This window comes from Blennius ocellaris (genome assembly GCF_963422515.1).
Source record: "Blennius ocellaris genome assembly, chromosome: 3".
NCBI lineage: Eukaryota > Metazoa > Chordata > Actinopteri > Blenniiformes > Blenniidae > Blennius > Blennius ocellaris.
The window spans coordinates 12329272-12345784 of NC_137652.1; the positions used below are offsets into that span (position 1 = coordinate 12329272).

The following is a 16513-nucleotide window of genomic DNA, read 5'->3' on the forward strand; positions in this document are numbered from 1 at the left end:
CCGCTCTTTCCCCCCCTCCCACTGGCCGGCAGGTGATACCTTATCGGAATCAATATCTGTCCGCTGCGGTGACCTCTGCTGAGCTTTTTGGGAAGAACCAAAAAAAAAGCGCTTGCCGCGGCTTCCTCCGCCGGACGCGTGTTGTGAATTAATGACCGAGACAGCCTCACCTGGAGTGTGATTGTGTGCGATAAGTGTGGGGTTTTTGTGTGTGCGTGTGTGTGTGACACAGTGAGTTGGTTTCTTTTTCTTTTCCTGTTCCTTTCTGTCTATTTTTGGATCAAATCGAGGAGCGAGGTCTTTCTTTCTTTCCTTCCTGGCTGCAACACAGACGCAGAAGAAGGCACCGGGGGAGATCTGGGCACCGCATGCCGGGGAGGACATGTGGAAGTTTGCGCCGCTGTAGCGCAGCCACAGAGTCTCTCCGCTGCCTCGTCGACCTCCCGTCCGCCTGCACGGGGGGACCGCCGTCCCGCTCCGCACAGCTCGACCCCCGAAGCCCCCGTGAGAGGACCCAAATGTGAATCCACAGAGTGAAATCTCACAAAACGCACATTCTGCGAAAAGGGAGGACAACGAGGAGGAGGACGGCATCCCCGTTGAGTTTTTTTTTTTTTTTTTTTTTTTTTTTTTTATTGGGGGGGGTGGGGGGACGAGGTTTTCAGGGTTTTTATTCTTTGACGCCCTTGTAAAGTCTCAATAATTTGAGGGTCTCATATTGGCCCCCCCACTTGCCGCAGTGATGGTGGCAGCTCTGTGTCCCGCTGGCCCCGGCCGTTCCCGGGCCACCACACCGGGGCTGCTGGTGGCTGTTGCGGTCCTGGTTCTGGTTGTGTCCGGCGGGGCGGACGGACAGCCCTGCCCGACCCAGTGCGCCTGCACCGGGACTACCGTGGACTGTCACGGCCAAGGGCTCCGCAGCGTGCCCAGGAACATACCCCGCAACGCGGAGAGGCTGTAAGTACGGAGGAGGCTGTGCTCCAACACTAAATGAATGCGTTACACAGGTGGGAATGGGAAGAAGAAGAATAAAAGAAAGAAAGAAAGAAAAGGTGATGCTGAATAACGTGCGCATCGACCTTGAGGTTTCCCCCTATAATAAAGGCGCTTGGAGAGTTTAAATAGTTTAAAATTGTGGCACACCTGCTATTTTCTGTAATTACATTACAATCACTGGTTAGGTACTCAGCGGTCATGGTCACACCACGATTTAAACTTTGATTACATCAATTTGAATCCAGCCCTTTTTTAAAACCGTGTGCCCGAAGCCGGTTAACACACTGCGTTTCCTGCGGGTGCTGGTCCCGGTATAGCGCAGAGCTTTAAATCAGTATTTGCTTGTTGAACAACATTTAAGTGTTTTGCAAACGCGCGTTGTAAATAATGGCTCGTTAAGGAAGTGATACAATTAAAATAAATAAATAAGAAAAGCGTGCACATTTCCTTTTGTTTGTGCATACTGTGTCGCTGCTGATCGCGGAGCTGAACTTAAGGCTGCTGCGGTTATGTTGGTGGTTTCGCACTGTTGCATTAGCACTGCCTCCATAGACCACATCGGTTTGTCTGGAAACCAGCAAGTTAATCAAAAGCGGATTTGGACAAGTGGGTTCTGAGTTAAGCACGACGTATTTTATCAGTCAAAAGACCCTTTGGTGAAATGAAGGTTTGCCCTGTACAGTGCAGCAGCCTCTGCTCCTCTCAGTTTCCCCTGACACTCAAATGACAATTCTGCATTGGTCATGGCTCGCTAAGTTTTAACAGAAGAAAAAAAAAAATCCTCAGTGGATCTGCTCCCCAGCACTGCCTTTGTCATATTAAAGTGTAATTTGTAATGCACTGACAATCCCTTCTCTAACATTATCTATGTCTAGGGATCTGAATGCCAACAACCTCACTAAAATCTCCAAGGCGGATTTTGCAGGACTCAGGCATCTGCGTGTATTGTAAGTGGATTTTATCGATTATCTCCTGTCTCTTTCAATGTCTCCCTCTCTCGCTCTCTTTCCTTGCAGTTTGTGCATTCCCAAATATTCACAAGCACACAGTTCTGTCCAACAGAAATTTAACATTTGCAACCAAAAAAAAAACCCCACCCCACATTTCCAACACTTGAAATCCCACAACACAGAGATCAAACTCCTCTCCACCATGCCGGTGCAGCTCCTCGAGCTGCAGCCTGCAGCAGTGCATCCAGTGGTGGGAAGAGGCGGTTTCATTCAGCCAGTTTGTGTCTAAACAGAACGGCAGTGCCACCTGTTAATGCTGTCGTGTTAATCTGCCTGTGGAAGTGTCAGGAGGGGCTTATTTTAACCACCCGTCCCTGGGGCCCATGTGCTGGAGTGATTAACGCACTGGCGAGGAAGTGATGGAGGGCAAAAAGGGAAAGAGATAGCGGTCATTAGGTGTAACCACGGAGGGAGGAATGCAGCTGCTGGAAGGGAAAGAAGGGAGGAAGGTGGGGTGAGGAAAGGAGAGAGTCAAGTAAGAACAGGTTCCTTTACCTGGGATGAATCTAGGTTCAGTTCCGCGGGAGAGGGGTGTCCTGCTCCGTGTGTGTGTGTATGTGTGTTTGTGCGTGCACCATTCAGAGGTTTTAAAGTGAATGGCAGGGAATAGACATTGCTGGAATTCCTCCAGAGATTATATCCTTAATTGGGTTGGTGTTTATAAATGTGTGTTTGTGTGCTTCAGTCTTCACTTTACTGGTTTCCTGTGTGTTACTCCTGAACACACACCCTCAACAATTGGGGCTTTAGGTGAATGTTGGAACAATATGGTAATTTATTGCAATGCATGGACAATGAGAGGAGAGTTTTCAGCCTTCATACATGTGCAAATGTGGTGTCTTTTTTTTTTGGGACATATGACAACTTGGTAATGTGTTTTTATGGATGCTGTGCAATTATGAGACATGTTTCTATTTTGTTTTTAATGCATTTGTTTTAAAGGAGAAAAAAATTGTTTGGCCATTTGTTTACAAACAATAGACAAAACAAATCAACCAACAATGCAAATAAAACCAGGTACAATAAGGCACATGTAATTGTCTACAAAGGAAAATTGTATATGGACTTCATTCCTGGGATACGTAGGAAGTTCATTCAGTTATATACTTTATGAAGTGTTTTAGTAACGTGTTGTTAATGAGTAAGTTGTACCCAGGTGATGAAAATGTGTGTGTTGTTGCTCAGCGCAGTGGTTGTGGTTCAGTTGTGCTAGTGTAAGTGAATGAGTAGTCACAGCTCTGCGGTTAGATAGAGAGTAAATTGGATGATAGATGAGTTGCTGCCCAACTGATGGGCCACTTTTTAAGTCAATTCTGGGGCTCCATCGACCTGCTGCTGATTGCGTCTCCTCCTCCCCCCCCCCCCTCTCTCTCTCCCTCTCTCACATTCTGTTTTTCCTTTCCTTTCACCCACACTGCACCTATCTCCTCCATCTCTCCCTCCCTCACCTCTCCAGTGTCAATTCCTCTGCCTCTCTCATGCCATATCTCAGTTTGTCCTTGTCCTCCTCCTCTCTCTCTTATCTGCGGTCTCATCCACTGATTCATCTCCTCTTTTTTTTTTGGCCTCTCATACTTTCTCCACACAAATCACTCGGTCAGATCTCACACCTCATGCATCTTTCCATCACTTCTTTGGTCCCAATTGTCTTTCTTCCCCTCTGCACCCTTGCTCCTCTGACACGTTCTTGGTGTTTCTCTCTTGCAGGCAGTTAATGGAGAACAAAATCACCACAATCGAGAGAGGAGCTTTCCAGGACCTGAAGGAGCTTGAGAGGCTGTGAGTAACAGTAGTGTCAATGCAGACGCTGTTTTCTCACACCCTCTGTCTAGATCTTGATTAAGATGCATTTTGGGAGGCCCAGCCCTGAAAACTTGCATGCATACAATTCTGGCAAGTCGACACACATGTTCATTTTCATGGAGGTGCTGCACCTCTGGAGAGGCTCTGAGTCTTTGGAGTCTTCACTATTTGGGTGAACGTTATTCTTAAAAAAAAAAAAAGTCCTTGTTTTTGTATTGGGTGATTGCAAGGAGAGTTGTTTGAAGGCGCTGACACACTGCGCTGCAGGTTTACGGCCTGTCACACACTCACAGTCTTCTTTGCCAGACAAAATGGTTTGACCCTGTTGGATCGTGCATGGTACATTATTTCAAGTTGGAAGCAACATGCTTGGCAATATATATCATTGGATGTCAAATGTATTGTGGTGTTGCATCATTGAATGTGTTCAGTTATCATTATGTAGTTTTTTGATTGATGGAATTGCAGAGTTCAGTTGAGACATTAGGTTTTTGGAGCAAATCTTGATTTTAATTTGATAAAAAATGACTTATTAATCACTTCAAATCCATAAAATAAAGATTATTTAGATGTAAAATCACATATTTCTGCATGATTTCAATAACATCCATGCCTATTAGTTGAGTGACCCTCCATTCCTTGTGTGGAAACATGTGTTATGTTTCTAAAATGATTTATTCAGACTTATTTTTTAATTTGTCTGCCTCCATCTATCCTAATCATCATTTAACCCAGCTTGATGCCTGCCAGAATTTCAGTCCAGAAGGGACATTTCTGTGATCGCGTCACAGAGGTTTGTAAAGGAAGTACAGCCAGAGGTTGTTACAGCTCCAGCCAGGAATCACTGGCAGTCGGCATCCATCCCGAGGCTGTTAGGGCATAATTAAGTCTTGGTGGTGTGTGAGAAAGAGAGAGACAGACGGGAGACGTGGACCCCTGACTGGTGCTACGCCTATTGTGCTAAGTGTCAACTTTGGATGATTGTGAGAACTGCTCATCTGTTTACATAAATGTATACGTGTCTTCGTTATTTTATGAGGAACACTGAGCTGAAACGGTTTTCTTTGAAGTAGCTGCAGTTTGTGACGCTGTTTAAATGGTTTTTTTTTTACTGATTTATTTTCACCCATATAATTTATTGTTACTATGATCCTATTTAAAAATGATTTGCTGCAGCAGCCGAGTTCTCTTTAATTCACAAATCAGCTCCGTCGTAAATTCTGCTGTAATAAGGCTCAGCTTTACATGGGGAGAGGTTTTATTTCACCTACAGTATATGGTTACGCCTGAAGTTGGAGTTTGCAATTAAGTTGAGCTAGACTGTCAATACTGAGAGGCGTTTCTAATTGTGTAGCTGTCTTAGTAAACAGCATCACGTTACGTTCTACAAGTAGGTATGTTTTACACAGGTATCACTCAGCACCAGAAAAGGAAATCTTTCTCAGGTCAGGATGAGAAACATAGCAATCATTGATAGTTACAGTGAGAAAATAATGCAAGTCAGAGTAATGTCTCAGTAAGACAAGACTGTGTGCATGTTTGCATGTGTTTGTGTCTTGACTGACAGGCTCTGACACACAGGAATGCAGCAGACGCAGTGTGATGGGGACTTAAGTGACAAGCTTTTAATTAAAGGCATATAAAATCCTCTGCTGACACATGTTTACAAAAACAGACTCACCTGCCTGTGTACAGCGGCACACATGCAGGCATACATATTGTAGTAGTTATATCCTTCTGATGGCTGTTTTGGTTGGATTCTTCAGGCGTCATCAGAATGAGTAGGATAAAACATCTTGATTCCCGAGCAGCTCTGTTCACAGTCCTGCATGCCGGGTTTTTCTCTGCCTTTTGCTGCACTATAGCGGCTCTTTGTCAGGGAGCACTGTGGACCACTATAGGGAATTTGTTAGTGTTTCTCATGCAAGCAATGCTGGGCTCTTTCCAGCTAAGCAGCTCTTGGTATCCCTGCCCAGAGTTGTAGACAAAGAGGGTAAAATTTAACTGCGTATGGTCTGGATTTAACAGTAAACTTTAATAGTAATCACTCTCGCTACAAAGACGGGGTACAAGCGGGTAAACCCCCTCTCTCATGCATACATATGAGGAAAACAGGCCTCGACACTTAGTTGCACTTAAAGAGTCAGCTCGTCTGTAGACGTAGTCACAGATAAAGCCTTGTAAAATACACATTTTTAACTATAGTTTCTCTTTTCCTCTGCCTCGTCTTTGATATAAACATACACTGTTGACAGCAGCGAACTTTCTGAAAACAAACAAACAAACAAACAAAAAACAACAACCCAGCACGGTCTCCCGTCCTCGCGAGAGTGTTCAACTGTAATTCATCGTCTCTAGCGTAGCATGTTCACAAACACAAAGATGGAGTCAGTCATCAATGCCCCCTCCCCACAGTTGCCAGACAAAGGCACGTCTCTGGATTCTGGAGTCCGGGGGCTTATTTCAAAGGCCTCCGTCTTCTCGTGGGCTGGGGGGGGAGCCTGCTGGGCACCACTGCCCAGAGGAGAGGGCTAAGCTGGGCTGACGGATCCACTGTGACTGCCCCCCACAGGGGAAGAAAACGGTTCCTCTTCTCAACCTTTTTTTTGGGGTGGGGGGGGGGATTTGCGACAGGCCCTGCAGGGCCGGGCAGGGCTGGGTCAGGTGTGGGGCAGTCGCCTTGGGGGTATGGAGGAGGGGTAGCTGGTCAAAGGAGGCGTGTCGGAGATAGGCATGTCATAACACACGTGCACATACCCAAACACAGTGTGAATGCAGGGATACGCACACGCAGGCACTTTCACTCACGCAACGCTGCTCAGTCAGTACTGGTTTTATCTTGATTCTTATTTTTGGGGGGGGGGCTTTCAAACTCACTCACACCTTCTGTCATATCTGAACTCTTTCTACAACCTCTCCTCGTGCTTTTGCACAGTCCTCACCCATCTGGTTCTCTCTGTCCATTGTCCCTTTGCATATACATAGGAATGTTATGCATTCCTTGCTCTTACCCTGTGGCTGCAGAATAGGAAAAAGAGGAGTTCCTGATCCTCTTATCCTCAACCTACATTTGACTGGTTTATTGCCCCTATCCAATTCAGTCTGTGAGAGTGAAGAAGATAACAGCCTCAGACTTGCAGAGAGAACAAAACAGTAATTACAGGTGCTGAGACAATGATTTCTAAGAACTGCAGTGAGGTAAAGCTTGAAATAATTAGGCTGTAATTGAGCAATCACATAATCAAAGATAATTTTAATAGTGATGTTGTAAAAGTGATCACGGGAAATGAAATGCATCTATCAACAGCGACAAACTAGGTAATCGAACCTCAAAACAAATGGCACATGTTGTAATATGTGAACAATCTGAATAGTAAAAGAGAATTCCAGCAATGGTCCGAAATAGTTTTATATGGATTTCAAAGAATAGCTTGGGATTTGTGGTAAATGATTAGCTATTAAGCCTATGAGTGATAACATTGTTCTCACTGATCATTTCAGGGCAAAGTTTCAATTTTTTTTTTTTTTTCATTTTTACTGAGCAGCAGAGCTTGAAATTATCTGCACAGAGAAGACACAAAGCCATTTTCACCGCAGCAAGTTTTGTCCTAAAAGTCATTCAATATGTTTTTTTTTTTTTAAACCTCTGCTGCAGCCACTATTTGTTATAGTGGCTGGTAAACACCGGTTTGTGCAAAGTTTAGTGGAAAACCTTTAATACTGCTGATTGTATAAGATTTCTGGGGGTGATAAAAGAGGAATTTACAAGTCTCAGTGATAAGGCTGGATTTCTGTATTTTGTATGTTAAGGCTAAGATGCTATCTTTCATTAGTGTTTAAAGAACACATCAGAATACAGGGTGAAAATGTGTGATGGATGGTTTGTTTTGATGCATGTGAATCTGTGAACCGAAAACATGAACTGTTGAACCGCATGTACAGACGTACAAACAACACTGCTCAGTTTGAAGTGGGTTGTGAGTAGATATTGTCTTTGGTTCATGGAAATGTCCTGCAGGTTTCCGTAATAACTGTGGTGTGTTTGGGTTGATGTGTGCGCAGTGCACGTGTGATATATTGTTAGTACAAAATATGTAATGTGGCAGCCGCAGCAGCATTGGTGGGGTAATAATTGGATTCTACGGTTGTTCGCTGGTTTATTGTATTCTTTACGGCCAGGGTCTAAAGTAGTGAGGTGTGTGTGTGGGTGCGTGTTCGTATGCAGACTGATATGGCATACTGTACATATTTTGGTGTGTGTGTGTGTTTACTGTGTGGTTTGTTGCCCTCTAGCATCTGTTTATGACTGCAGGGATTATCGCCACACTGCAGTGTGACATTAGCTTGTTGGGAGTGACTCTCATACCTCAGACTACTGGCTTCTCAGTCTTGAATCACTTTTAGCACGACTCTGACTGACTGAAAACATGACTGGAAAAAACTCTCACCGTTTACAGTGTCTGTACACACGCACGCACACACACACACACACACACACGCACACACACACACACACCCACACACCGTGGATAATGTTGCATTAATTTTGGTCTTGACACAAAAGACTTCAGCTATAAATTCTCTGGTATGTGGCTCTGATTCATGTTACACACGTTTCGTTGCACCTAAACATCAGTTAATAATAGAAATAAAAGCCGCAAATGACAACAGGTGACTGGATTATTTGAGTCAGAAGTAGTTGATGCTTTTAGAGAAACGAGATCTGACAAGTGAAACATCTCTTGTGACTGAGAGGAAAGCCACAAACATGATTCCAGTGTGATAGCACTGTTTACTGTGTTAAACAAAGTGTTTAATCAAATTATTGGAGCTTAAAATACAATCTGACCTTCTGTCTAATTCACAATTAAACAAGCAATTATAAAAAAAAAAAAAATCAACTTTCAGATAGTAAAATGCACAGTGCAGTCACGATAGATTAATCAATCAAAAGAAAAACAGATACTACAACCACACTGTAAATGTGACTAATTAGAGAATGAACAATTGTTTTTCCAACCCCATAAATCCTCCATTATTCCCATTAAAACTTTTTTAAAAAAGCAGATTTTATTTACACGTTTCAGGGGCAAACAAAGACAACCAAAAGTTTGCTTAAGTAAAAACATCAAAAACTGGAGGAGCAATTGACAGGTGATGAGGCTAATTGGCAGCCAGTCAGTAACTTGATTGGATATGAAAGAGGCATGTCACAAAGTCACAGGTTCCCAGATGTAAAGGTGGGATTAGACAAACTGCATCTAAATAATATGGATCAATTTAAAAAAATTCAAAGTTCTTCAGAGTGATATTTTCCAGCAAAATCTCTGCTTGCTAAGGATTATGCTGAAGGTCAAATCTGGACGCTTGTGATTTTCAAGCCCTCAGGACTCGGAGATGAGGCTACATTTCAATATAAAACTGAATAATCTGAGGCAGATATATTGATGGTACTTAAGTATGGTTAAAAACACATGCTAAAAAACAAGTCCCCAAAAATAAGAATTTGTAATTCATGACTTTCACCCCTGGTGGTAGTTATCACACAGAGCTGATATAAGAAAGACGTCACTGTCGGCCTTTTATAATACAGAAATCTGCTTTTAGGCACATCTGGCAAATCCACCATTTAGAGGAGTTTGCTGCTTTCTTAGATGATGATTATTAAGCTGTTAACTGAAAATCTGTGTAATAAATTGAAGACTCAAACAATCAGCACATTCATCAGTAATGAAAATAATTGTTGGTTTGCAGCTCTTGTGGTTTCCAAGAAGCGTCTTCACTGGATTTGGAGCTTCTCATCATCGGTTGTATGATTGTCCATGCTTGATGTAATATTCATGTTTTAATCAGCCACATAGGTTCAAAAACAAAGTAACTCGCACTGAATATGTAACAAAAATTTGAACATTTTCAACTGAACACCGACTTGACCTATGTGAAATAAACTGTGCACGTAAAGCCTAATTTGTAAAAGTGATGAATCGTCCATCATTTTAACTTGAATACACACTTCATGCAGGCTCATCATAAGCATTGATATCTCAATCAGACTTAATACTTTGATCATCAAATTAATAGGGTGCATTTGAATTCATTGACACCTCAGAGGTGCCAGGCAGCAAACTGGATGGAATCGTGGTGTCTTAACTTCATTTTCTGAGACTCCTAGTCTGACAGCATCGCATCTATTTTGAGAGGATGAGCTCATACCACCTCTCCAGTGTTGTTCCTCCTCCCCACCTCCAGCACTCGTCCATGCACCCTCTCAGGGGACGTCTAGCCCACTAACGGGTGCTCATGGCTGGGCAGGACCTGCAGGGGGAGTGGGCCCCTCAGTGGGACCATGTGGGGCTCTTAGCTGCCACAGCCCGCGCTAACGGAAGAGGAGTGAATTATTTAGACACATCATTTCTGCGGGACGTTAAATATTTAAGCAACCTCTGATGTAACTGTAGAGTGTGAATGTGTCTGCTTGTGCGCTTGCATGTTCATATATTTGTGCACTTGTGGGTATAAGACAGACACAGACGGGGTGACGTTATTCGAGGAGAGTCCACGGCGGCCTTTAGTGAAGAAAGAAGTGATGACAGATGGCAATTAAGAGGACTGTGTGTTTTTTGTGAATGGTGTGAGGTCTTTGTTTGAAAACATATATATAAAAATACTGAAGTAATGTGTGGACTGGACTTTTATTATTAGTTTAAAGTCATTCTTGCTTCTCGTGTGTGTGTGTGTGTGTGTGTGTGTGTGTGTGTGTGTGTGTGTGTGTGTGTGTGTGTGTGTGTGTGTGTGTGTGTGTGTGTGTGTGTGTGTGTGTGTGTGTGTGTGTGTGTTCGGGGTTAAACTGTTTCAGCAGCCGGTCTCTTATTGTGCCACTCTGTTGCCTCGCTCTCCCCTGACTCACATCAACACACAACTACACACAAACTAAGTCACACATGCACACAAACCTCTTCACTCCACTCAACCAGGGTTAAATGATCGCACCCAGATTATTAAACTCACCCGAGCTCTCGCAATCCTTCCGTGTGTGTGTGTGTGTGTGTGTGTGTGTGTGTGTGTGTGTGTGTGTGTGTGTGTGTGTGTGTGTGTGTGTGTGTGTGTGTGTGTGTGTGTGTGTGTGTGTGATGATGGGTTGTTGTGAGTTCTTCCACTGTGAGGGCCTTGTTTACTCAGTGGGGTCCTTTTCACACATTCGGTAGCCCGGCCAGACTGCCTGTTTGTTTTTCCCACATCGTCTCCTCTCCGTCTTTGTGGTGAAAACGGCCCCCCCACCCCCACCGTCACCCGCTTCGTCCGAACCCCTTCCCGTTCCCTTCAACCCCCCCCGCATTCCCTCCATCCTCCTTGAGTTCACTGTTTGTCTGGCAGCCATGCTGTACCTCCATGGCTAACCTATAGACTTCTTTTTTTGAATTATTTTTGAGGTATTCATTCCCTAACATATGTCTCTGTGTGTATTTATAGTGTCTTTAGTGAGCTCCTTATTACCGCCTATCTACTATTTCATCCACGTGAGCACAAGTTGTATTACATCCAAAATAGAATAACGTACTTTAATATGATGATCAATAAACACAAACCTGACATGGAAATGTTGATTATAAACACATGTAACCACTTTAGCCACACTGTTTGGATGGAGTAAGTTTATTCCCTTATTTATGTTGTGTTTTTACAGGCGCCTGAATCGGAATAATCTGGCCGTCTTTCCAGAGCTGCTTTTCCTGGGAACAACAAAGCTTTACAGACTGTAAGTTACGGTTTTTATTTATCCTTTCCTTCCATGCACAACAGTGCTCTTACTTCCCTGTTTAAAAAAAAACCAAAACAAACAAAAAAAAAAGTTTTATGATGTTTTGTGAACCAGAAAAAGGTTGTAAAGTTTATTGATTTTGATTGGAAATGGTGCAGAGAACTGTTATAGACGATGTAAAGTGAAGAAAAAATAACTGCTTTCCTGTCTGACACAGCATTAGTGTTTCACTTGGATAGGGAGTGAGCGGAGTGAGAGAACAGATTTTACATGGTTCTCTCTGTAGAAGCCAGTTCAGTAGCTAATGGAGATTAGCACTCCAACAGCTGCTGCCCACTGGGAGAGGTGCGTGTGTGTGTGTGTGTGTGTGTGTGTGTGTGTGTGTGTGTGTGTGTGTGTGTGTGTGTGTGTGTGTGTGTGTGTGTGTGTGTGTGTGTGTGTGTGTGTGTGTGTGTGTGTGTGTGTGTGTGCGTGTGCACAGAGGTAGTAGCAGTGAATTGTAGAAACAGGTTTCTCTTCTGAAGTTACGTGTTGTGTTTCACAGGCAGAAAATAGTTTTAGTTACAGAACATAAATGTTCGATTTTGCATTGAGAGCAGCAGACTGCAGTTTGTTGTCATCGAGCGCCTCGCTGTCCAGCCGGTCATCAGCGTTGTAAACCCAGCTATAGATTTCCAGCCCTGCAGGGCTGGGCTGCACTGCTACTCAAGCTGTGGGAACGAACTTCCCGTCACGGTCATTTGTGGTCCAGGGGAATCATTATGGTTGCATATATTTATATGTGTGGCTGAATATATTTATCTAGAACAATATTGAAATGCTCAGATGATTCACAGAGTGTGTGAAAGCTGTTTATGTTCTGTGGCCACTACAGTGGTTGGCTGAGCTTGACCCGTCATGTCTGAGGGTGTGTGTCTGCATGTGCGCCTGTGTCGCTGCAACTGTGTGTTTGTGTGTTTCTCAAGGCCGGGACTTGGCATTTTGCTCAGCGTGTGGGCCGGGGTAAAAATACAACTCGGATATATTGCTCTCTGCTCAGCTTGTTGCAGACAAGCTGCCTCACTGTGTGTTGTTTGTGTAAGACGCTGGGTCTCCAGGTGTATGTATCTCGCGGAGGGCCTCCTCATGAGCAGCATGTCCACTTTGAACAGGCAGTTTATTCAGCAAAACATCGTTTTTGTTCTGTGTAAACCTGTTTACTTATATAAAACCAACAGAGAGCAGAGACAAAAAAAAAAAAAAATGAAACCTAAACAACAATTAAAGAAAAACAGCTGGGCTCAGCCCAGATTTGTCAGACGTATGGAAGTCATTCAGACGGAATAACAGCGACGGGGGCTGGGCCAAAAGTATTTAAGACTGTTTGTTTAATATTAAATCCTGTTCCCTCCTGCACCCCCTACAGTGTATTTTTATTTTTGGAAATCACAACAAGAGCTCCATGAGAAGGTCTGATGTGGAATCTTGCTAAGTTTCACATTGAGGGTTGAAGGTATTTGCAAACTGGACCCACTTTGGTTCTTGCAACAGTGCTTCTATAAATGAACACTTGCTCAACCTGCTATTATGAAAATTGTGTTTTCACTTTTTTTCGGACGCTTGGAAAATCTGTGTATGTTTGTGCAGTTTTACTGTATGCATTTAACCTTTGCTCTGCGCGGCGGTTTAGGGCTTGAAGGGCTAAATTAAAGTAGTCTGAGGTCAGACGTGATGCATTTATTTGAACTGCTGCGGCCAGATTGTTTCTTCTTTTTTTTCTGACTGATAGATGCTATATCACTTTTTATCTACAGTTCAAAGTAAAATCATGTTCCGCTCAAAACAAGTTTTCATGTATTCAAAGGATTTCTTTATGAAAGCACACTTTTTTAATAAGGTCTCGCTTCTATCAGCAGCGAACAAACAACATCCTTTAATTTGACACCAGCTTCATTGTCTTGCTTTCTTGAGTTGTGTCTGAAACAGATTACCACATACACCAATCTGTGAATATTCCCGACTCAAACCAAATGTTTGCTATAATCTCAAGCCTGGAAAAAATATTATTTTACACTATTTAATAAAAACAAACAAAAATTATTTATATACACAAACAGTTCATTTGTGACGTGCGTACTATGAAATTTGAATCTTGCGGCCACTGCTTCCTCCTTTTCCCGAAATGGCCATGTGTGGGCGGCGACGGTCCAGGTCACTCAGACACAGCAGATTCTGAATACAGCTCCTATGATCCAATATGAAAATCGAGGAAAAGATGGATTTGACTTGTCACTAACACTAAATCGTATTTTCCCTCATCAACTTTACTCGTGAGCAAGATCATTGCTTATGTTTGTACATGCTGTTACAACTGCACAGTTATGGTTTGAATAATTACTAAGGACCCGTATGAATAAGGGCTTAAATCGTCAGTTATTCAAAAGTAAATTTGACTCTACCTTTGGTGGTCTCGTCCAGAAAACAACTATAAAATGTCATTTTTATGGTTGTATTTATCCCATAGGTGCAAACAAAATCTTATATCAGTCCATTGTGAAAATGGCCTTCGTGGATTCCTTGCAACAGGATGTGCAAAATACCGTGAGGCAGCAGTGAAGATTTGATGGTTGTTTAGTCATTTGGCTCAGTGGGATTTCCTACTGTATTTCCTTTGTGTTGATTGCAGAAGGCAACCTGGCCAGTGTTAGTTTTCAACAAAGAATAGCTTTGTGTCTGTTGTGTAGTGTGTGAGCACGACGACTGCACAATAACAGGTGAACATGCAAGAACAAAATGATGAGATGATTACGAACACTGATGTCTTCGTGCTATAAAATTTGTTCTTACAAGTACCTGCTTTTTTCTCTTTGAGCTGCACCAGCTGTGACTGAGTCATTTAAAAAAAAAAACGCTTTCTTCAGATGCATCTCTGCAGTTTCCGCCAGCAGCTTTTGAGATGCAGCGCACTTTGTTGACTTTGTTACTTTTAATTATTTTAGATTCTTGATTTTTGTTCCTCTGATCCTTGGATTACCAGTTTTAATTAATAAATCACACGTGTTTTTAAATCAATTTATTGTGATTGATTGCACTTTCTTTAGTATTTAAAAATGCTGTCATTTTGAACTTGCAGTGAATGAATGCACAGAGCATGAAACACAATTTATCAGTTCATTCAGTCTTGTGCTTTCTGTAAATTGCTCATATTGTTCTGGCAATAGCAAAAAATCGTGCAGCCCCGTTGAGCACCAAATTGCTATTTGAGTTTTAGCGTGTTTGACATGGATATGTGGCACACAAACACAAAAAGGACAGCTGTAAATGGGGGCTCCTATAAAAAAAAAAAAAAAAAAACCCTGTGTGATCGTCAACGTTCCTATTTAAAACACCTGTGTCCGCTCACCTCCTTCATCTCACACACACACACACACACACACACACACACACACACACACACACACACACACACACACACACACACACACACACACACACACACACACACACACACACACACACACACACACACACACACACACTTCTTGCCTCCCCCGACACTCCGGGGCCCAGACTCGATTAGGTTACGTAGCCGCACACATCTGGAGACACCATGTGGTGGGCATATCCCCAAAACCCTATCCGTCTCCCTCAGTGTCTATCTCTAACACACACAGCCCTTCTGCTCCCCTCAACCTTATTGGTGATCACAGTGCACATGCCGCAGTAATACCGAGGACCACAGCTGTGACTATTTGTTCTGAGAAAGAGAAGAGAGCAACGAGACACTTTGAACAGTGGATCAAACAGAGCCAGTTCATTAGAAGGACTCTGTAAAGCAAGACGAGCTAGTAAAGTCTCCTCGCCTTGGATGAAAACCAAGAGCTTTCTTCGCCAAGAAAATCCAGTTTTTAACCCCGAGATCAAAACGCACGCAATGCTGCGGATGTATGCAGATTAACTGACAAAGAGATGTGAGCGAATTTATCTGAAGTTTAGTTGTGTTTTTTTTCTTAGCATAGAAAAAATGGTATACACAAACTAGGGAATAGCGATAAAGCAGAGACATTTCTGATTAGGTTTAGTTTAAATATAAGCCTTACAGATTTTACAGGTTTTTTTTTTATACATACAACAAAAATACATTGAAAAATAATTCAGGAAATAATCTATCGTTTTACTCTTATCATCTCTTTCTGTATTGATTGTTGTCTGTTGTCAGGCAGATAGCATTTGTATTTTACTTTGTTCCACAAATATTGTGGTTTCCTTTTTCAGCCAATCTGACATGAAAACATATGTAATTTCCCTCAGTCAACAAGAAAATAACATAATTTATTATTTGGTCACAACCAAAGGATTTCAAATATCTAATCAGAAGGTACAATGCTCTGGCCTGGCTTGGATTCAAAGAGCCGCAGACTCAGAAACAGAAGCACATGTTTGGCAGCATTGACGCATTGTAAGGAACTGTCTGAGATCACTGTCATCTTTTAAGTTATGACTGCAAACTAATGAAATGACACAATATTTGGCTGTCGCCAAAAACAAGTCAACTTCTTTATCATCAAACTAGATTTTGTTAAATGACACTGAAATCATCACGTCTCTTCGTCTCCTTTCGTCACATTCTTCTCCTATCAGATGTTGTTATTGTACACCCATTCAAAAGTTTATTTAACGTTGTATCTGTGTAACTCTCCCACTGAGCTGGTAGTGTAACTCTCCACGAGCCTTCATTCTCCTTCTCCTTTCCTTTTCATCACTGTTCACATGGTTTTGGAAATGCACTTTGTGAACAATGTACAGTCTTTGTGTTTCACTGGAGGTACACACAAATGCAATGCATTAGTTTTGCCCCCTTTTCTGTGCCAGCTCTCGCTCTCTCTCTCTCTCTCTCTCTCTCTCTCTCTCTCTCTCTCTCTCTCTCTCTGTGTCTCTCTCTCTCTCTCTCTCTCTCTCTCTCTCT

The 16513-nt window shown here is 42.7% G+C and overlaps 1 protein-coding gene across 1 annotated transcript in view; it reads left to right on the forward strand.

Moving 5' to 3' along the window:
* Window positions 1-742: 742 nt before the first annotated feature.
* The window catches only part of slit2 (slit homolog 2), a gene marked incomplete at its 5' end in the record, with an annotated part of 93502 nt that continues 77731 nt past the window's right edge, over window positions 743-16513 (forward strand). Inside the window, 4 exons of the mRNA XM_080520772.1 lie at window positions 743-957; window positions 1872-1943; window positions 3714-3785; window positions 11494-11565. Of these exons, the coding sequence (XP_080376898.1) occupies window positions 743-957; window positions 1872-1943; window positions 3714-3785; window positions 11494-11565 (431 nt within the window). The remainder of the gene's footprint in view (window positions 958-1871; window positions 1944-3713; window positions 3786-11493; window positions 11566-16513) is intronic.